The sequence below is a fragment of the Ambystoma mexicanum genome, chromosome 8 (assembly GCF_040938575.1).
Source record: "Ambystoma mexicanum isolate Mex_15411 chromosome 8, UKY_AmexF1_1, whole genome shotgun sequence".
Lineage (NCBI taxonomy): Eukaryota > Metazoa > Chordata > Amphibia > Caudata > Ambystomatidae > Ambystoma > Ambystoma mexicanum.
Genome location: NC_090929.1, coordinates 1,639,303,303 through 1,639,326,854, shown reverse-complemented (window position 1 = coordinate 1,639,326,854; position 23,552 = coordinate 1,639,303,303). Strand labels below are relative to the sequence as shown.

Genomic DNA, 23,552 nt, shown 5'->3' with positions numbered 1-23,552 from the left:
AGGAGGTGCAGTAGGAAATTTGACTTTTTAGAGACCTCAGAGATGTGGGCGGAGAAGGAAAGGGTGGAGTCAAAGATGACCCAGAGGTTTTTAGCCTCGCAGGTGTAGGTAGGAGGAGGGCCAAGGGAAGCCGGCCAGAGAGTGAGGGGAAAGGATGGTGAAGGTGTGCCGATGAGGAGGATCTCCGTCTTGCTGGCATTCAGATAAAGAGCATTGGCGGCACACCAATCTTGAATGGCAGTTAGGCAATCAGAGATGAGAGAGGGAGAGGAGGTGGCAGAGGGCAGCCTGAAAATGAGTTGAGTTTCGTAGGTGTAGCCCTGGAAATTTGAGCAAATAAATGGCAATGCAGTGGGCGAGAGTTGCCATGTATTGGTTGAAAAGCCAGGGCGAGAGGTTAGACCCCTGGGGAACACCACAGGTAGAGAGGAAGATAGATGATAGGAAGAACCCAAGTTGGACCTGTGAGGGTCCATCTGAGAGCAAAGAGGTCAGCCAGGCCAGAGCCTGATCAGTGATACCCAGGTTTTCACAGAGACGGTTGAGCAGGATGGTATGGTTGATCGTGTTGAAGGCAGAAGAGAGATCGAGGAGGATGAGAACAGAGGTAATGTTAGAGTCAAGGTTGGAGAGCAGATCTTCACGGATGTTCAGGAGAGCAGTTTCCGTGCTTCTGGCAGCTCTGAAGCCAGACTGGTGGTCATGGAGATAGCCAACAGAATTGGACTGAAGGTTAAGCTGAGATATGGCCAACTTTTCCAGGAGTTTTCCCAGAAAGGGAGTAATGGAAATTGGGCGATAGTTAGCTGGACAAGAAGGATCAGCTGTGGGTTTCTTGAGAAGAGGATGCACAAGGGAGTGCTTCAGAGGGGAGGGGAAGGTTCCTGAGGCAAAGGAGTGGTTGCAAAAATCAGCAAGGGCCGCAGGGAGTCAATGTGGTCCTTGATGGTTTTAGAGGAACAGGGATGAACCTGTTTTGACGAGGCTTTCATAGATCGGACTTGTCTAGTGACCTTGTCAGGGGAGAAAAGAGGAAAGGACGAGAAGGATGGTGGGGGGTGGCTAAAGGAGGGTCAGCAAGCACAGATGGAGAGGGGAGAGGAGTGGTGGAAGTGGAGAGGATGGGCAGGATGTCCTGTTTTCTTTTTTAATGAAGTGAGAGGCAAGGGCATTGCAAAGAGCCTGGGAGGCAACCAGAGGGGTAGAGTTTGTCAGAGGATGAACAGGAAGCCCTCCATTTCCTCTCAGCCGCCCTACACTTACGTTTAAGTCTAGCTAGGTCACAGTCATACCAGGAATTGCACTTGGCTTTGGACTTCAAACAGATCCTCATGACAGGGGCAAGAGCATCAAGAGTATCAGAAATTGAAGAGCAGAGACAGGGCTGTGTCAGGATGTGAGACAGCCAAAGGTGGAGGGCGGGGGGAGAAAGTGGCGGCAAAAGCCTCAACTGACACACGCTTCATGGGCTGGATGTCCGAGAAGGTAGGTGGCAGTGTTTGGGTAGGCTTGGCTTGGGGGGAAGAGAGAGAGATGAGATGAGATGAGAGGAGGGAGTGATCACTCCAGGAGAGAGGAGTGGTCAGAGGGATGGAGAGGGGGAGGTCAGAGGAGATCAACACATCGAGTTTTTGCCCTGCAGAGTGAGTCGGGCCAGAGGGGAGGATGGACATGGAGAGGGAGTCGCAGAGGTCATGGAAGAGTACAGAGGAGGAACAAGGGGAGTCTAAATGTATATCGAGGTCACCGAGGAGCAAGGGTTGAGTGGTAGAGGCCAGGAGGAAGGAGAAGAGGTCCACCCACTCAGAGAGAAATTAGGTGATTTGACCAGGAGGCCGGTAGATGGTAGCCACAGTAATGGAATGGGTAGGTGAGAGAGAAAGCCTACAGACAAGGCATTCAAAAGAGGAGTAGGTCTGAGTGGGAATGATAGAGGCAGGAATCCACTCGAGAAAGATCAGGGCTACCCCCCCACCGGACCGGGAGGATCTGGAAGCGGAGAGGATCTTGTAGCCATTAGGGAGGAGAGTGTCAAAGCTTGTGACAGAGCTGGCTCAGTGAGAGCAAGGACATCAAGGTCTAGTTCTTCAAGGAGGTGGCAGATGTCAGAGGAGTGTTTGACAGCAAAGCAAGAGACCATATGAGGAGTCCATAGATCTGGCAAAGGAACGACAAAGAGGATGTCGGTGAGGGTCTGTCTGGCAGAAGCATTTAGGTAGGTGTTGGCGATCGGAAGACCAGGGTTTGAGGCCAAGATATCCTTTTTGAACTTCTTCCTGCCAGACTTGGTGAGAAGGGAAGTATAGTCACTGGAGAAGCAGTTGGAAAAAATAGGAGAAGCAGAAAGTGCCATGGGGGTGGAAGTGAGGAGAGGATGGAGAAACTGGGGGGGTTAAGGCAGGTAGGTGTGGGACAAAAGAGAGTGGTGAGGTCACTGGGCTGACAAGTTACAGAGAGGCATCATTATACAAGCAAAATACAGAGAATTTCGCAATGGCAGCAAGATTTGACTTTTTAGAACAAAGCAAAAACAGCAAGATTTGGCTTTTTAGAACAAAGCAAAAACAGCTAGATTTGACTTTTCAATCTTGGAATCAGATGTTGGCAAAGGGTTTTAGTAAGCACTGCGCAGCAGGACGACAACATGGGAGTAACATGCAGAAAGAACAGTTATAGTCAAAGGTGGTAGAGTTAGTCCATAAGGAGGGAACTAACCCATAGTTCTGGAGGAAGCAAAGTCAAGGCAGTCCGGATTTCTTAGAGGAGTGAGGTGGAAGCATCATTATCGTTAAGGTTCAGGGAGGACCCCAATTAGCGTTCCGGAAGCAGACCGGGGCCTTAGAAGTGGGCCTTTGCTGAGAGGGCCGGCTAAAGCCTGACAGTCCCTGATTGGATGGAAGAAAACACTCAGCAACCAATGGAAGTGCTGCACAAGGAGAGGTGGTTCAGCACAGCCTGCCTACACAACAAAGAAAACCATGGAATAGTGGGTGTACACAGAAATGTCAAAACACTGCTTCGCCCCTGCCCCGGCACAGATTTGTGCAAATGGCATGGGGGGATTGGAATATCTTTTTGAGGGCATCTGAGAGGTGTTTAGTTTGGGTTCCCTTTCCAAACCCCTGACCATATTTTTTTTAAAGCAGTGATTAAGATACTTCAATAGCCACACAAAGTTCTCAATGTGTACACCTATCACTTATGTTTAGTTTTGGCTTATAGATTGCGCATAAGCACAAACTAGGCACACACAGCCGGTAGGTGTTGTTTGATTATTTACCCAAGCATTGACTGCCCATGTCCAATCAAATCCCCATGGCCATTCCCCCCCCCCCTTAACTTCCCCCTCCACACCCCAAACATAGCCTACTGGGATCTCATTCAGCTAGCTCTATCAAAAGTTGACATACAACTATGTGCTGTATAGGGCCTGCCAATGTTATTTCAAAGCAGTCGTATGAAAGTTATTGGCTTAATTGCAGCTGTAAATGCACAACTGGTGTAATAAAAACGTCTAAGCACGTGTGTCTTCAACAAATTGATTTGTAAGAAATATGTATATCTTCACATCTGTTCATTGCACTGAAATCCTGTTAAAAACCAGTATTGGTAAAGCCAACTGTTTTGGCTTATGTTCAGTCATTAGACAGGCATTTACAAAGCCCCGTTATCATATAGCCAGGTACTTGGACCATTTTCCAGCTGTTACTATTCCATGCCTGCACAAAAGCCCAAACTGTTGGCTCTGTAGATAACTATTTTGCTTTCCATGGTGGGGAGGAGTTGGAGGGGGAGCAGTCTTGCCTCGATATACACACTAGCAGTGTTTTTTTGGTGAGCCTATTTGCACAGGCATTTTGAATTTCTGAGACTTGCTTTTAGCATTAAACCTCATTCGTTGTAAAAAAATAATTTAATTAACAACGGAAATTAAAGTAATTGTGTTTCCTGTATGATCTCTACCACTGAGGGACACAGCGCAAAGTGTCCTATAAGTGATTTTATTATTTGTGTTGCCTTTTATGTATTTAGGGCAAGCCTCCATCTGTCCCCTCACCCTAGATAAGCGGCAACACACCACTGACACCTAGGGATAAACCACCACAGGACGGTACAGTTAGCATGGTTGGAGGCCAATGTAGGTTGTACAGGGTGGCATGATTGAAACACAACTAGTCAAACATACCTCTACAGTCATTGTGTAAACAAGTTAGGGTTTCAGTACAGGCTACTCGGCCACCCACAGTCCCCTAGTGTATTTATCGTCCTTCTTACAGCCTCGGCTGTGGACTTAGGTGCAATATTAGCAGCATCGAGGTTTTAATGCAAAGTAGAGTGTGCCTTGTCTTTACCCATCCATCCTTTGTGTGTCAGGCTTACCACACTGCCCAGGATAATGACTGACGCTAACTATTTAGCATACGGTTAGGATTTAGCGATCCCGGCGATCCCAGGTCCAGATGCACCCCAGGGAGGACGATGACCACAAAAGTGATGGGTGGAAGGTTTTGAATGAATCTGAACCACTGGCATTGCTCTGGGCAAAATTCCACACCACCGTTTTTTAGCCCGTCTGCGCCATTGCAAATGGGGTCCAGCCATATGCAAATCAGTCAGGTACTGCCACCAATGGGAGCAGCCCAGCCCGAACTGCTAGGCCAGGCCCCTTCTGCAGAGAAACACAAGCAACCCCAGACATGTTTCGGCCTTGTTGGGCCTCCTCAGTGAGGTGCAGCTTGTTTCCCTATGGCGCAGGACGAGCCACCACAGATGAGTGGAACTCCAGGGTGTAATGATGACCGAGTATTTAAGAGCATACGCGGCGCCCATGGGACTCATAAACCGAATAGAGCCACGGATCTCCTTAGACCAGCTCCAGTTCCTCAAGGACTGGAGCTCTAACGCAAACAGCTGCCCCAGAGATTGGCTCGTACTGGTTACAAGTACTGCTAAAACGTTCCTGTTCCTGATATGCGCTCCTACCCTTACCCCTCCCCACTTGGGATACGTCATTCAATCTAACAATACTCTGATCTAAAGGCCCCTTACCACAGGGCTGCCTCTGCTCTCTGTTATTGCCTACTTTGCACATCATTTCGGTTTGAAATGACGCCCGGTTCTTAAACAAAGACAATGCAATAACAAAATGCACAGCTGCTTTGCTTACTTTGTGGATGTCCGCAGCACTAAAGAAGTTTTGGGAACACTTTGGGTAAGCACTAAGCCTGTTCGTATTGCAGCAAAAGTGTTGCAACTTTCCAAAAGTACCGCCGAGGCGTACGCATGCACGTCGCGACGAATCTAGCAGATTGTTCCGAATTTGCTGCGGAGGGGGATTAATGGCAGCAAATTCGGAATTGCTGAATAATCGCGGACACATGCGTGGCTGCGCCTGGTGCCCTGTTGCACTGAGCCCATGCTCACATCAGAATCCATGTGCAGCAAGCATGGAAATCCATAACTGGTTTACTGCTGGAGCCGGGCGAGTCGTGCAACGTTACGCCCGGCTGCAGCTCTACCACATGTGGGAGCCAGCTAGTGCACTCAGGAGACAGCCTGCTGCTAGTAAAAATAATATAGGGGGAGAAAATATTTGGCAGCCCTGGAATCTAACTCGTGTCCTGCAGGTAATGCGCTTGCCATTGCTTGCTTGGCTATATTGCCTACACAACTTTCAGTTCCGTTTATTTCAATTTCCTGCCTGCAACATAAACCCCTTCCCGAGCCGCCACACAACCATGCACCTGCAATAATCATCTGTACCCTGTACTGGGAGCGGCTACAGGAGGGTAATGGCGGCGTCTTTGGCGCCTAGGGATGTCCCAGAGGTAGGTGTCAAGAAGAGGCGAAAGGGAAGGAGTGCATAAACCTGCATGCGGTGCGTACCAAGAACTACCAGCAGGTGATGGGTTACATGCTGCATATCCTTTCACTGTGTTGTTTTCAGTCTCGAAAGTAAACGGAGATTGTGTAGGCCGCATTAGTAGGTGCAGGACCCCAGGTAGAGTGTTAGTGTTGGCGGTGGAGTGAAGGAGAGGCTGGGCACGAGCTAGGAAGTTTCTGTTTTGGAGGGCAGCAAGACCACAAGGTAAGTGGGGAGCCGGCGGAAGGCATGAGTAACTTGACCCTATCCTCTGTCGCCTCAGATCTGTGATGAGCTGATCTGACGCCTGTGGTTGGTATGTTACCGGATGCCACTCCCCCGGGAAGATCAAGTAGGGCATGCCTCCCAGTGGGGCCTCCCACATTTTTCTTATACACTGCAACGCATTTGAATGGAAAACTAAATGCATCCTGGTACTTGTAGTCTTTTGCATCCTGGTACTTGTAGTCTTCCTTATCTTCAAGAATTGTAAAATATATCCTCAAACATATTTCCCTACTGATGCGAGGGTGGTTTATTGTGTGATTTTGGCACTTTTCAAGTAATCTCTACAAAACAGAGAATTCTTGAAAGACAAGCATTAACTCCTAATGTTACCAACTAGACTTCAGAAGGAAGGAATGTGGCCAAGTTCCTAAATTCAAGACTGTCCTAAAATCCTGACTACACTATATAACTCAAGTGAGTCATCCTGGGCAAATGATTGCATCCCACTATGCTTTATGTGCCAACATTCTGTAATTCAGTTTAGTGTATGCTATTATCACTTACACTATGCTACACTGTACTAATGTTCCATATATTATTTAAATAATAGGGTCCCCATTCATGTACTGCAGACCACAAAGTTAAATGTGTCTTGGTTTAGTCATGGAAAAGTTGCGCAATGTGACTTTTCTTGGTGGCCTTGAGTACAAAACCGATGCCACTCCTTGTGACGTAATGTTATACTGTGTCACTGAGAATGATGTCAATGCGTATGAAAATTAGGGGCCCACTCTTGCTTTGACGCACTGGGCCACGCAAATCCTTGCATCGTTGGCTAGGGGGTTTGAGTTGTGGGCTGGGAGGCAAGATTTCAGGTAGGGGGTTTAAGGTTTGGGGGTACGCAGGTTGCCAAGATGGGGGGTTGGAGGTTGTTGAGGGCGAGCTGGGGTGCCAGTTGGTGGATTCTGTTGGGATGAGGCAGGACACCAGTTAGTGGGACTTGGGTTCAACGTTTTATAAAGCATTTCTTTTGCTGGCTCGGCTCTGGCATGGCCCTACTCATGAATTTTCTGCTCCCCCATCTGTATGCACTGCTGTGCGGGCCAAGAGAACCTTAGCATCGCCTTTAGCAACAACCTTAGAATCGGGGGCTGATAAAAACGCCCTATAAGATTCTTATGGGTAGCTTCTAAGAACTTGTGAGAAACGAGTGGGTTTTTCTGAACAATAGTAAGAACTTATATGACACCGAAGTACTTATTGAATTCTCATTAAATCGTATAGGCTTGAAGTCAGATTTATGTAAGATCTTAGAAGATTTTGATAAGATCCTTATAAGAAAATCAATAATAAATGTTTGGGCAGGTGAAGGGAGGCTCCTGATTCCTCCCAGAGCGCAAAAAGGAGCATGCGAATGGCAGCAAGGGGTGGCATAAATCCCCTTAACAACATGGCAGTAGGGGTATCATAAATCCCCTTAGCATAACATGGCGGCAGGGGGTGGCATACATCCCCTTAACATAACATGGCAGCAGGGAGTGGCATACATCCCCTCAACATAACATGGCAGCAGGGATGGCATCAGTCCCCTCAACATAACATGGCAGCAGGGGGTGGCATCAATCCCCTCAACATAACATGGCATCAGGGGGTGGCATACATCCCCTTAGCATAACATGGTGGCAGGGGGTGGAATACATCCCCTTAGCATAACATGGCGGCAGGGGGTGGCATACATCCCCTTAACATAACATGGCTGTAGGGGGTAGCAAAAATCCCCTTAACATAGCATGGCAGCAGGGGGTGGCATACATCCCCTCAACAACATAGCATGGCAGCAGGGGGTTGCATAGATCCCCTTAACATAAAATGGCGGCAGAGGGTGGCATCAATCCCCTCAACATAACATGGCGGCAGGGGGTGGCATAAATCCCCTTAGCATAACATGGCGGCAGGGGGTGGCATACATCCCCTTAACATAACATGGCAACAGGGATGGCATCAGTCCCCTCAACATAACATGGCAGTAGGGGGTGGCATACATCCCCTTAGCATAACATGGTGGCAGGGGGTGGCATACATCCCCTTAGCATAACATGGTGGCAGGGGGTGGCATACATCCCCTTAGCATAACATGGCGGCAGGAGGTTGCATACATCCCCTTAACATAACATGGCTGTAGGGGGTGGCACAAATCCCCTTAACATAGCATGGCAGCAGGGTGTGGCATCAATCCCCTCAACATAACATGGCGGCAGAGGGTGGCATAAATCCCCTCAACATAACATGGCGGCAGGGGGTGGCATAAATCCCCTTAAAATAACATGGCGGCAGGGGGTGGCATACATCCCCTCAACATGGCGGCAGGGGGTGGCATATATCCCCTCAATATAGCATGGCGGCAGGGGTTGGCATACATCCCCTCAATATAGCATGGCAGCAGGGGGTGGCATACATTCCCTTAACATAGCATGGCTGCAGGGGGTGGCATAAATCTCCTTATCATAACATGGCGGCAGGGGGTGGCATACATCCCCTTAACATAACATGGCTGTAGGGGGTGGCACAAATCCCCTTAACATAGCATGGCAGCAGGGGGTGGCATCAATCCCCTAAACATAACATGGCAGTAGGGGGTGGCATCAATCCCCTCAACATAACATGGCAGCAGGGGGTGGCATAAATCCCCTCAACATAGCATTGCAGCAGGGGGTGGCATACATCCCCTCAACAACATAGCATGGCAGCAGGGGGTTGCATAAATCCCCTTAAAATAACATGGCGGCAGGGAGTGGCACACATCCTCTCAACATGGCGGCAGGGGGTGGCATATATCCCCTCAATATAGCATGGCAGCAGGGGGTGGCATACATTCCCTTAACATAGCATGGCTGCAGGGGGTGGCATACATTCCCTTAACATAGCATGGCGGCAGGGGGTGGCATACATCCCCTCAATATAGCATGGCAGCAGGGGGTGGCATACATTCCCTTAACATAGCATGGCGGCAGGGGGTGGCATACATTCCCTTAACATAGCATGGCGGCAGGGGGTGGCATACATCCCCTCAATATAGCATGGCAGCAGGGGGTGGCATACATTCCCTTAACATAGCATGGCTGCAGGGGGTGGCATACATTCCCTTAACATAGCATGGCGGCAGGGGGTGGCATACATCCCCTCAATATAGCATGGCAGCAGGGGGTGGCATACATTCCCTTAACATAGCATGGCGGCAGGGGGTGGCATACATCCCCTCAATATAGCATGGCAGCAGGGGGTGGCATACATTCCCTTAACATAGCATGGCAGCAGGGGGTGGCATACATTCCCTTAACATAGCATGGCTGCAGGGGGTGGCATACATTCCCTTAACATAGCATGGCGGCAGGGGGTGGCATACATCCCCTCAATATAGCATGGCAGCAGGGGGTGGCATACATTCCCTTAACATAGCATGGCGGCAGGGGGTGGCATACATCCCCTCAATATAGCATGGCAGCAGGGGGTGGCATACATTCCCTTAACATAGCATGGCTGCAGGGGGTGGCATAAATCTCCTTAACATGGCATGGCGGCAGGGGGTGGCATACATTCCCTTAACATAGCATGGCAGCAGGGGGTGGCATACATTCCCTTAACATAGCATGGCTGCAGGGGGTGGCATACATTCCCTTAACATAGCATGGCGGCAGGGGGTGGCATACATCCCCTCAATATAGCATGGCAGCAGGGGGTGGCATACATTCCATTAACATAGCATGGCGGCAGGGGGTGGCATACATCCCCTCAATATAGCATGGCAGCAGGGGGTGGCATACATTCCCTTAACATAGCATGGCTGCAGGGGGTGGCATAAATCTCCTTAACATGGCATGGCTGCAGGGGGTGGCATATATTCCCTTAACATGGCATGGCGGCAGGGGGTGGCATATATTCCCTTAACATGGCATGGCGGCAGGGGGTGGCATACATCCCCTTAACATAGCATGGCAGCAGGGGGTGGCATATATTCCCTTAACATAGCATGGCTGCAGGGGGTGGCATACATCTCCTTAACATAGCATGGCAGCAGGGGGTGGCATATATTCCCTTAACATAGCATGGCGGCAGGGGGTGGCATATATTCCCTTAACATAGCATGGCAGCAGGGGGTGGCATATATTCCCTTAACATAGCATGGCGGCAGGGGGTGGCATACATCCCCTCAATATAGCATGGCGGCAGGGGGTGGCATACATTCCCTTAACATAGCATGGCGGCAGGGGGTGGCATACATCCCCTCAATATAGCATGGCAGCAGGGGGTGGCATAAATCTCCTTAACATGGCATGGCGGCAGGGGGTGGCATACATTCCCTTAACATAGCATGGCGGCAGGGGGTGGCATACATTCCCTTAACATAGCATGGCTGCAGGGGGTGGCATACATTCCCTTAACATAGCATGGCGGCAGGGGGTGGCATACATCCCCTCAATATAGCATGGCAGCAGGGGGTGGCATACCTTCCTTTAACATAGCATGGCGGCAGGGGGTGGCATACATCCCCTCAATATAGCATGGCAGCAGGGGGTGGCATACATTCCCTTAACATAGCATGGCTGCAGGGGGTGGCATAAATCTCCTTAACATGGCATGGCTGCAGGGGGTGGCATATATTCCCTTAACATGGCATGGCGGCAGGGGGTGGCATATATTCCCTTAACATGGCATGGCGGCAGGGGGTGGCATACATCCCCTTAACATAGCATGGCAGCAGGGGGTGGCATATATTCCCTTAACATAGCATGGCTGCAGGGGGTGGCATAAATCTCCTTAACATGGCATGGCTGCAGGGGGTGGCATATATTCCCTTAACATGGCATGGCGGCAGGGGGTGGCATAAATCTCCTTAACATGGCATGGCTGCAGGGGGTGGCATATATTCCCTCAACATAGCATGGCGGTAGGGGGTGGCATACATCCCCTCAATATGGCATGGCAGCAGGGGGTGGCATACATCTCCTTAACACAGCATAAAGTGTACAACATCCAGAAGATTGAACCTTTAGGGTCAGGCCAAACATTTACTGTGCACGGGGGTATAATACTGATATCAAGTAAATAAGGGGTCGTTGTGAAATGACGTCACATAACGCCTTCTTGTGCTTCCTTTGCAGGAGCTGCACTCTGGAACGGACGTCACACAAGCACCCGGGCCAGGAGGCTCAGCCGGAAGTTCAGGAGGTAGACATTTAAGTGTGCATTTCTCGTAGTCTCGGTTTGATTATTCAGCTTAATGTGGAGTGTGTGTGTTATTTTGCTTGAAACCCGTCCTGGCACCGGCTGTCAGCTGTTGACCCGCGAGTATCCCCAGGGCAGGCAGCTTGAGGACGGCGTTAATACTGCAGTAACCTTCAGCTCCCCCCCTGCAAATTAACCCCCAGGGCAAGCTGTGAGGGGACTTCAAGGCCTGCTGACAAGGAAACCCCACGACCTTGCGAAATATCAAAAGGAGAATGTAAAATACACGAAGATTTGCGATCCTTCACTTAAGTCAAGTTCTCCCTGCTCGGGTTGCAGGTCAGTCGAGGCCTTGCTGGGGCCTGGGGCTGGGGACTCAATTAGCAGACCTCACGTTTGTTAAACCCTACTTCACAGACGCCCCCGCCCCCCTGTGTGCCTTACACACATGCCCAGCTGGGGAGCCGCGCTGCCCTTCCACCTGCAGCCTTAAAACTTCAAAGGAAGCAGATAATTACTGTGGGACTTAGACGGGTTATTGCTGTTAAGAGAGCAGGCTTTGCACCCAACCGGTGATGGATATCCGAAAAAACCTGTTTATGATTCCTGCTGCATTCCTGAAGGTTTCCTACAGGAAGTCTAGGCAAACCCGATGTTAACAGTAGGAAAACTCTATGCTGGAATTCACACCTGCTATTAGGGGCTGCAATGTTAAAGTCCTGGCCTCCCAATTGCTTCCTTTTCTACTCTTTCAGGATTGTATCTAAGAAACAAACAGGCCTCTCTTGTAGTTCCAATAGGTGCCTTCCAATATAGAGCGAGTTAAACACCAGTAGCACATATGTTATGTTTCTCTGCTTTCATACTCTGCCAGATCACCACTGTGGTGGTTTCAGAGCACCTGATCCTTGTCCGTGACGTATTGTGACCCCATCCGGGTGCACCAGACCTTAATCTGCTTGAGCAATAGTGAGCAAAACGAGGAATGCAAGAGGGAGAGTGCGGCGAGAGGAAGGGAATTTCCACAACTGGGCAAAGGGACGTGCTTTATGCACGGATGGATGTGTGTCAGTCCATCGTAAATGGACTGTCTTCTGGAGAAAGTTAGGGAAAAGATATATGCTACTAGTGCAAACCTCGCCAGCGGAAGACACACGGCCCGTAGCATATGCATCCAGAGCCCTCACACCCACAGAACAATGCTACTCGCACCTTGAAAAGGAGGCCATCGCCATTCTTCGGGGGTGCAGACATTTCCACCTCTTCCCATGTGGACGAAAATTCAAGGCATTTACAGACCACAGGCCGCTGATCCCCATCTTCATGGGCTCGGCACAACACCCTCCAGCACGAGTGGTCAAGTTTCTACTTCAACTACAACAATATAATTTTGACCCCATATACAAACCTGGAGCTGATAACCTAACAGATTTCTTGTCAAGACAGCCAGGAGCTGCCACAGAGTCCTAAATCGCAGAGTCGCACGAGACTGTTGAGCACATATGCTCCATTGTGAACACAGTGAAACCCAAGGCGGTAAGCATACCAGAACTCATTGAGGCCACAAACGACGACCCATGCTGCACCCTGATGAAGAACGGCATTCTAGGAGGGGCCTGGAACACGTTCCTCCAACACAACCACAACCGCACTGCAGAATCCAGAGAGTTCCTAACAGGCGTTTTTAGCATTTGCCATGAACTGTCGATCACGGAGGAAGGCATTTAATCACTCTGCGCCTTGTGCCAGTCACGCGGCCGCTGAATTACAAAGAAGGGAGGTAATGCAAAATAGCATTGACTTGTGTGAGGTGTGACCGTCAATGGAATACATGAGCTAAATATGTAGATCTCCAGAGAGCTTTGTGGAACATACATGCATTAGTAATATATTAATTATTTAAAAAGCAAAGAAGACCACCTAATGGAGCTGTGGCCTGATCAGTGGAGCCTGTAAGAGATAACACTCCATATATTTCTTAGTTTACAGGCCACATACTCTAGGTCCATGTGAACATGCTGCAGTCCCACTCGGTAGTGAAATCATAGTTACACTACTGTGGGCTCTATAATTTGCATAAGATGAATATGTTGGTCATGTAGCGGATAACCTGGGGTGAGACGGCACTACTTGGGTAAATGAGGCTACACCTAGTATAATATGGCAGAACCACGGCATGTGAGGCAGTATTTTGCATGTTATGCCCATACGTGGTGTTCTCGAGGGGAGGAATTCACTGACGGGCCCATAGGTCAGCGCTCACCCTCTAGAACTTGTAATACAAGATAGCTGCACCATGTGAGGACAGGGGGTGCAGGATTCACTTACTCCAACATGACTCAATACTGAGGACTCAGTAAGTTGGCAAAGGAAAGTCAGTTTAATGGCAAGTACATCAAAAAAAGAAACAAATGGGAATCAGCAACATTGCGATCACCTGTCTCGCTTCGACTTCCTCGAACTTCAGTTGAACAGTAATTCTTATAGGCAATGTTCGTCATCTAACTCTACAAAATTCAACATGCAATATAATTGGTTAGGAAAGGTAACTTAAGTATAGGTGCTATATCTGTATATGATAATAGGGCATGCGGATTGGATAACTCTTATCTGGTGGGCATCTATGCCCATCCCACTACATCACACGTGATTGACGTCATCACAAGTACAACGTCTCATTGGTTCTAGTATCTATAGGACTCCAGATAACTTGGTCCATTGTGATTGGTCAGGTTACACCCCTAGACATAAATCCACATTTTAATTAGCAGCATGCAGAATGGACACCCAAGGGCCTGGTGTACCAAGTTTCACCCTGCCTCCCTTCCATCAATCAGTATCCTAGGGCTATGTGTCAATTAGTTGGCTGGGTTTGGCCTCGAGACTGTAGTCTCTTATCGGGAAAAGTTATGGCATCCTGGGTTCTGGATGACATCAGGCGATGGTACCTCTTCGCGCCTGGCTGGTCACGTGTCTGTTCACCATGGATCTGCTTCAGTTTCCAGCTTTTATTGTATTTAATTCTGCTTCGGCCCTACCACCTGCCTGGGCCTCGCTTATCTTGACCTTCACAGGCAAGCTGGTATGCTCTGAGGTTTGGTTCTTGCGTGTTGACGCTCTCCTCCTCTCTCTGGGTGACCTCAATTTCAAAGGCATGAGCCGCTCTCTGTTGAGTTTCGATTCCGCTCTTCCTCTCTGTTCTGGCTGAGTTGTGAAATTTGGCCTGCCAGGCCTCTGGCAGCCTGGGCCCATTTCTGTTTTACAAAATGGAGTCGCACTCGTATAACGTGCCTCTTGAGGTAGCTATATAGTTGGCGCATGCCGCTTCTAATATTCTACTAAGTATTGCAAGCAGTATCGATTTCTTAGCATCTTGCATTCCAAGCCTTTTGTAAGCGATATTCAATCAACACTACAGCCAAGTCAATGCCTAGTCTGGGATGCTGAGGAAAACCCTTATTAATGTATTTTTATGTCTAGTTCAGTACTCTGGATGATCACCCTTGTATAACACCCCCCTCTTAGAATCCCCCTTACCCCACTGAGCCAAGAATTAGGTTTGTTTTGCAAATTAAAAGGTTTATTTGAGAATTTAAAATATATATATATATATCACACATTATAATAAATTAATATCTGATAGTACACTTAGACATATGATGTTGATCAACAATGGGTAATCTGGCACTAGCACACTTCTTTACAATCACTGAGGAGTTAGTATAGGATGGATAAAGTAGCAAAAATACTTTTATGATTTCAAGGGAAAAGCAATGAGGAATAAAATGCAGTACAGAAATACTTGAGATGATTTTAGCAAAAAATAAGATAATCACTTTTTCTCTGGCAATTCACCCCCCTCCCCTATGCAATGTAATAAATGGATGGAGATGGAAAGAGGAGCACACAGTTCTCAGGAATGCAATCAAATACAATACGAAATTCAGTCCCCCCCCCCCAGCAAGCTTAGAGGAAACAGGTAGGAGTTTTGAAACACAGACCCAAGTGCTTTGAATGTGGCGGCAGTGAAGTGAGAAATATGCTGAAAATGCTTTTAATTCCCTTTAGGAGGTTCAGGGTGAGTGAGAGATACTTGGGATGAGCTCAGGCTCACTTAAGCAATGAATCAGGGATGGTTATTAAGAGGCAAACACATTTTTAGCAAAGGAAAGCAAAAAGCTGCTATCTTTTTACAGGTAAAGAAATCAGGCCAAATCGCAAATCGCGGCAAAATTTGCGAGTGCGTGAATCATGATTACGGCAGCAGTACAAGGAGTAGCAAGTCGGTCTTAGGTTCGTTGGAAAGCTTAGATTCTAAGCTTTCAGGTGAAAGTTAAGTTACGTTCCTAGCCCAAACGGTTCCAGAGATACGGACGATTAAATAAAGGTAGATGTTCGGATTTAAAGTAAAACTCAAAATGACAGGTGACAGCTTGCAGCTTCAGAATTGACAGGTGACACGATTTCTAGGAGGCTGTTCTACTTAGGTTAAAATAGTTTGGATTAGATTATTTTAACTAAGAGATTGGTTCTGCACAGTTCTGCTAGGTACTCACAATATAAATTTGAAATAGGCCTCGCCACGGATCTAGTCAGGTTTTGGACTGGACTCCGGTTCTGGTCTCGGCACTTCACAGTGATCTGGATCAGCTCTCTGGTTCTGCTCACAGCGGTCTGGGTCACTCTGGATCTCTGGCCTCTGGTTCTGGATACTGCTCTGCTTTCCGGTCCGGATCAAGTGGATTCTCGATGTAACACTGCTTTCTGGGTACTGGCAAGAGTTCTTGGCAAAAGAATTCAGACAGCTCGCCCGGCTGTGGAATAGTTCGCAAATGATTTTGACGCCTGCTGACAAATACTTTTGCTTGCAGTGGGCCTTCTTGATTCAAAGTTCTGTAGTCTCTGTTTAGCTTGGAAGTCTAAGTGTAGGATCTCTGGATGTGAAGTCGTCGGTCAGCATTCTCCGCAGCAAATGGAATTGGATGTCTCTACCTGTCCCAGCAGTCTCTTTTTATGTGTTTTGAAAATGGGTGTGTGCCTGGGCCTAGCTAAGCCTACCCCTCTCTACTTGTCATTGGCCCAATTCTCCCCTCTCCCATGATTGGGGGAAGGAAATGGATTAATGGATTGTCATCATGATGAGGTCTGTTTATGGGTCAGAGGATCCTCCCCTGGTGAGTTTGCCCACAAATCTATATTTGATTCAAATACATCTTTCCCAGATATACAATTTGTTGAAATTACATGTGCACATTATATATTACTTATGGTCCATGCTTATCCGCCTCTGATCTTCCTGGGGGCTTGCATTCAAAAATGACAACATTTTGCGCTTTTTAACTGGTTTTGCAATATCGGACATTTACCCAAAGTTACACACATGTGCGCAAGGAGTATGGACATTAATTGATGAAGTGTCAAATTTTTAACATGCAGACATTTGGAGTGAGACCCAATTTTCTGCCAGCAACCCCCCAGAATACACCAGAGGGTCCTAACGCCTCTCAAAATGTTCACAGAAAAATCACAAAAATAATGATATTACTTATATAATTCTGACAAGTCCGCACTATGAGTTATCTATCTTTTTAAAATTATGCCCTGGTCAAAAAGGGGTGTGGCTTCCCACATCACAAGGTGGAATAATCCCCCAAGCTCAGCTGCTAGCAGAGGCACTGCCCCTCCCAGTTTCCCCTAAGAGGAAGCCACTTTACGACGCCCCCAATGTAACATTTGCCTGAGTCAAGGGAGTTGCATTGTTCTGTTCCTTCCAGTTCCCAGGTGCTCCACCCCTAATCTAATCAGAGAGGTGACAACTCCTTTTGGCAAGGGGCAGCAGGATGCAGCTAGGCCTGGGAAGAGTGGCTGAACAGGTTTCTCCTGTCGGGGGTAGTTGTCAGGCAGAATCCAGTTTCACTAAGCCAGGTTTCAGCTAAATGTCACTTTTTGTTCCCAGTTTTCTACATTCAAATCAAACTGACAATTTGTACCTATACATTAAATAATGACTTCCTTCAAGTCATTTCAGAATATGGTTTTACATTCTTCCACCTCTTAGCAAGTCTTTCCTTGGTCTGGTTTTGTTTCATTTGTGCAGTTTTACACAAAAGTCTGGTGGTTTTAAAACGCCGGCTTTCTGATAGTGGTGAGTACTGGTAATGCAACCATTTTGGGATTAAGAAAATGAATTCCCCACAGTCTGAGTTGCTTTTTTTTGGCAATCAGCATTGCCATTCCCAATGGTTTCAGGCTACTGTGTGTGTAGCCCAATGGTGGTTTTAGGCAGTGCCCTCCTGTGCTCACAACATAGGCAAAAATGGGTGGCAGCCTATTCTTCGTGTTTTCCCTGTGCACTCTCTGGGGAGTTCTGGCCATCATGATGTTTTCCATGCCAGTACTGCACAGTTTTATGGTAGGGCTTGTATGCATGGGTAAAAACATCCCACACTATTTACACACGGTTAATCAGATTGGTTGCTTCCATCTTGTCTCGTAGCTCTGTTTCCTCATGTTTTAACATTGTCTCTTCTCGGTGTTCATTACATTAATTTTATATTTACTTACGTTGGCGTGCTCTAGTCGATAGTGACTTTTTGTTCATTCACGAGTCTGTTCAGGCCCTTGTGTCATTTCCACTGGCCTTCCATTAGGGCTCTTGGGTCTCTTCATGGACCGTATGTAGGGACTCCTCATTTCGCATTGGCAGCAGGTATGGCTGTCTGATAGGGTACTGTGATGCCCAGGGTTGTTTGGTTATGGGCGCTTCAACAGGTACGGATCTTCTAATGTATACTGGGCAGAATCCTAGTGCAACTGTCTGTTGGTTCATTTGCTCCTCATATGTCACGTGCCTTGGCGAGTCCCATCCTGGTAGCTCGAAATGAGGGGTTGGGGTGCAGGTCATGTCTGGGACCTCCTTTACACTCCCCCCTCTGGTCGGTTCATCGACCACTTCTGCTTCACTCTTTATCTCAATTTCCTTTGATTCTTCAGTGTTTTGTTCATCGTCTTCAGGGTTGGCACATGCTGGTGTGAACATGTGCGTCTTTGGAGTCCATATTTTTATCACGCCTTTCAAACTCCCTACTGTTTTCACATGTTCATCTTTGTTCCAGGTCATTAGCTGGCATTGTCCATTTGGACTGCAATAGATACATTTTCCTTCATACCTTCTTCGCTTTTTAGGATATGTGAATTTTGTTCCATCTGGCGCAAATTTGCTGACCTTCATGAAGTCTCTTATTTCTTCATCAGTCAGGTCTCTAGGCTTCCATCTTTGATCGACATCAACCATTATTTTCATTCCTATGGCTTTCTTTGCAGTTTTCTGGCACTGTGCAATGATTATCTTGATAACGCAGAATCCTAGCAATACCATTGCTAGGAGAGCTCCCAGAAACTTGAATATATCTGCCATCCATTGTGGGACCCACGAGAATAGGTCTCCAAACCATCGTCCACTTCGTCACTTTCATCGATCATCTGGTTTTTCAGGCTTGTCAACATGCTTATGGCCTCTGTTAGGGTTCCATTTTCTTCATGTGTGATGGTACAAATGTGCGACATGATTCTCCGACTTTTGCACAAACGCCTCCATCCATTGCAGTGATCATGTCAAGCACATATCTGTTTTGGAGGGTCATCTGTCTGATCACTCTCAGCTCTTCTTTGATCGTGTTGAATCCTTTTATAGTGGTATTAATGTTCTGCAATAACTCCCATTTGGTTATCTGCAACCATTTAGCATTCACTCCAATTTGGATGTGGGGCAGGAGTAATGTTGTGAATACTGTTGAGGTGAGGCTGAATAGTCTGTGTTCATAGGGGATTGCATGAAATGCCTCTTCTGGTTTGGTAGAAAAGTAATTTTCTCTTTTCATCCTGGATACCAGTTCCGCAGATCTCCTTCTCCTTAGATGGGCATCGGCTTTCGGGAAACTGTCCAACTTCAGGTCATTCTTGGGGATCACTAGTGCAGGAACATGGACATTCACTATTGTGCATATGCCTCCCCAGTTTCTCGGCTGCCTTATGTATGCCTTGGATTCACACGCCCAGTAGTGGTCCATAATCACTGTGGTTCCATGTACCATTCCTGGGGCGTTGAAGACTCGTCCACAGTTCTGATTCTCCCCCATCTTCCTCGTACCATTGTTTCTGAAGCATAGTTTTGGGTTCTCTAGTGGTACTATCTGCAGGGGTCCCCCTCTGTCTTCGACCCATGTGAGTAATCTTGAGAGTTTTGGCCACAGTGGCTTGCATCCGTTCTGCACTATGTTGATGGTAGGTTCGTAATGTCCGGCGACCATCCAGGCCCTGCAGATCACCACTCCTTTTTCCCATCTGTCTGGTGACAGCACTCTTCCCCAAATCTGCATCTGGCCCCTGTTCTTCCAACTTCGGCTTCTTCTGGAGTTCTTCCTCAGATATTTAGCTTCTGGTTCACTTCCCATCTAATTCCTGCCCCTTTTACATCTGGGTTCTCATACCTGATAACATGGTTCCTAGTATGAGGTCTGTTTCTTGTTTTTTATGTCTTGAACATAATCATCCTCATCGGGATCCGTTGCTTCAGTTGCCCATTTCAGGGAGGCATCGCTGCCCATGAACTGGCCTCTGGTTTTGCACATTGCTACGTGTGATATACAGTGTGCTGTCTGGACATCAATTTCTACAGCCACAAAGATCTTGGATTTTGCCATACTGTATGGTAAGAGTGCACAGAAGAAGCATTCTCCTTCTGACTTCCTTCGTCCTACTTCCTTCATGTGCTGGTACCATATGTTGTTTCTGAGGTGGACTGTGCTGTCCAGATAATCATCAATTTCATTGTTATCTTTGTGCGGGCTTCTCTCGATTCTCAGCGTTCTTCTGTAGTTTGCTATGACTATGTCTCTAAATGCGTCTGTGCTGCTTTTCCTCTCTGGGTATCTCGGCGGAGCTGGCTGTCTCGACAGCATGGCTGTGGTAGGAGAAGGGTTTGTTTCTTCTTTCCTTCCTCTTTGAATGTTGTCATAGACTTCCCCTACCCGCCATTGGCTCCCCAGCTCTTCAATGCGTGGCTGTGTCGTAGGTCTGGTGCTTGTTCCCTGCTTTCAAGCTGGTGTGCTTGCTGTTACAGTCTCTATAGTTCTGTCTTTCAGTTCCTCATGCAGTTTCTTTGCTTTGGCTATGAATGGGAACAAGTAGTCTATTAACTTTTGTGTCTTCTCTGTGAATTCTTTTGTGGCCACTTCTGTTCTTTTGAAGGATTTTGCAATTCCCTCCGTCTTTGGTACTTCCCTTGACTTTTCTTGGTCACTTCCACTATTCTCTAGAATTGAATGTTCGGCAGGCAGTCTCTCCTTCTCCGCTGCCTTCGTTGGAGGCCTTGTAGCCATTGACAATTGCCCTTGTTTGTGTGCATTCTGTGTGTGGATGCGGGCCATGGTCAATGCTACATTACCATTCATTCCGTGCTGACCCTGTCTCCAGCCTTTTCTCTCATTCATCACCTCAAGTGTGTATGCATCTCTGCTAATTACATTTAATCTTAAATCGTTTGTTTCATGATTAGCTTTTTTTGGAACTGGAATCACTAAATAGGGTCTGGGTGCTTTTGTGGGACCCTGACGTTCATTATCCAGTGGGTGTACTGATAGGGGGACACTTCGTGCACCAATAAAGAAAGCAGTTCTGATAGTTAATAATAGAAAAACAATAACAATCATTGTACAAATGCACATTATAGTTCGGAACGAAAGTTTGCAGCATTTTCTTCCAGGGGTGTGGGGGTGCCCTTTTGCTGGGGGTAAAACTAGGTTACTGTTCTGGGCCCCCATTTCGATCGAGTCCATAGTCAATTATTTATTCTTTGCTTGCTCCGATCTCACAGTTCAAACGTTTATTATTACTAAAGTGTCGAGTGCTTTTCGAGCGTCCCCCCTCTTGCGGGTGATGATGATAGTCTCTGGGTATGCAGCACGGTTTCGGTTGCTAGGCTATGGGAAAAAAGGTTAGGCTAGCAACTTCGATACATCACATTAATTATGCGTATCTAGAGTAGGTGAGGTCCCAGTGAACCCCTCGAATTTGTTTTGGTCCAGAGGACATGTTGGAACTTGCTGGATGCGAAAGAATAAAAAGATGCAACTGCAAAAAATCTCACAAAATAAAATGCTGTAAAAATGAAACCAAAAATAAAACTGAAAACATGAAAAAATAGGAAAAATTAGAAAAATGAAGAGAAAAGAATATAAGGCAGTGAAGTTCTTGTGTCCGCTTCTTTCGCTCGGTCTCTCGGCTACAAGTTGAAGAACAGTGTCTTTCTCCTTGATCTGCTCCACGGTGGACAGATGACAAAAGGATAACAAAAAATAGAAAAAAATAAAAATAACCTAGGCACAAGACGTCGTAATCTCTGTTTCTGCTCTTCTCGATCTGCCCTCGGCGGACAGTCTCACTGGCATCTCCTTAGGAATTCTCGCTGGAAGTTGGACAGCTCCACTTGGAGCATTATACCATGGAGAAGTGTGCCCATGTGTGGGCGGGATCTCTAAGGAAGGTGATGAGGTCAAAATCTGCAGGTCTTCCTACCATTTCTGGATAATCTGTGACTAATCTAAGCAGGATGTTCTGTGCCAGCCGGGTGTCCTCGTGTGATAGGGACGTTTGCCCTGTTTGGTTGTGTCCTGATCACAAGCTTTTCTTTTGATTCGCACAGTCTTTGCACCTTCCTGATACTTGGATCCCTACCAAATGATTTAATTTAGTCCACAGTTGGTTTAGTTGAGCTAGGTTTCTAGGATCTCTGATATAAGTGCATATATCAGTAGTTCTCCCAACGAGTCCTGGGCATTTCTCGATTACTTGGAAGAACAAATTAAATGTGAGTTCATCAATGTCTACTGGCGGTAGAAGCATCTGTGACCCTCTCACTATGCTCGGGTAACTCAGCGAAGACCTCTGTGATGACGGTTAGCAGTTGCCCGATTACCTTTTTGTTGGCTGGATCTTGAATAAAGTCTGTGACACTGGCTCCTCTCCCTATTAGTGATGGGTATGATAACACCACAAATTGAAAATAGGTTAGCACATCCCACTTGAGAATTCTGCTGGAATGTACCATAAATTCTGTGCACAGAGTTTTGATACTGGTTGTTTCAGGATATCGTTTTGGTTCTCAGAAATGTCCCTCTTTTTTTTTATTTTCAGAGTTTTAGGGCCTTTTCAATGATTTGTGTGGCTTTACGTTCATGTGAGTAGCGTTACTGCAGCTTTGGATGTGCGATTCCCCTCCTTTACTCTGTAACTTTGACTGCACCGAATGTCCATATTATTGTCCTTTTATCATCCTTCACTTGGTTTGAGGAAATGTCTTGCTTTGAAAGCCAATATTTTACTGGATTCTGTTGCTGTTTGTTTTGCTGCTCATGCGTCCTTCTTCCTTACCATGGATCTTGTCTTCACGTGCTGAGGTTCTTCCCCGTTGTCTGTAGATTCTTCGCAGTTAGATGTAGCTGGAGGGCTCTCTCCTATGTAGGGTTTAATGTCATTTAGGAAGATCCATGCCCTTCTGCCCTGGAGCTTGACGGCGGATGGGGTGCAGTCTTCTACGATGAACGGCCCATTAAATCTTGGCTCATCCCACCTTTTCCTGGTAAAGTTCTTCACTAACACGCTGTCACCAGGGAAGACAAGGGGCGCATCTACACTTTGCTCAGTGTCTGCTTCAGCACTTCCTGTTGTGTTTCGTGCTGCGCCGTCCCCCTTTCGCCGTCGCCGCAACTGACCTGTAATGACAGAGGCACTGGATATCATACAGTCAATGTACTTTTGCATCTCTGTTCCCAGAACTTCTCTAGTTGGCTGGGTATCACAACTAGCTCTATCTCGGGGGGGGGGGGGGTAAGAGGGATCCTCATCCTTCTGCCTGTAACTATCTTGTGCAGTGTGAGATGTTGGTCGGAGCCTGGTTGGTTCCGAAGTGCATAAAATGCCAATGGTAGACAGTGCAGCCATCCATTCTTTAATGTGAGCTTCAACTTGGCTATCCTTCCCTTAAGCAAGCCGTTGATCCATTCACATATCCCATCCCCCTCAGGATGATACGCCGACGAGAACTTGTGCTTTATATCAAACAACAAACTAATCTGTTCAAAAACTGAATTTACAAAGTGGGCCCCATTATCTGATCTCATTAGCTCGCACAACCCCCATCTAGGGAACACTTGTCTTACCAGGAACTTGGCAGCACAGG

General features: G+C 47.3%; 1 protein-coding gene across 1 annotated transcript in view; it reads left to right on the top strand.

Annotated features, from left to right (window-relative positions):
* Positions 1 to 23,552, top strand: part of LOC138473269 (uncharacterized) — a 1,193,211-nt gene that overhangs the window by 458,687 nt on the left and 710,972 nt on the right. The window contains exon 4 of the mRNA XM_069611906.1: positions 11,251 to 11,317. Within this exon, the coding sequence (XP_069468007.1) occupies positions 11,251 to 11,317 (67 nt within the window). The remainder of the gene's footprint in view (positions 1 to 11,250; positions 11,318 to 23,552) is intronic.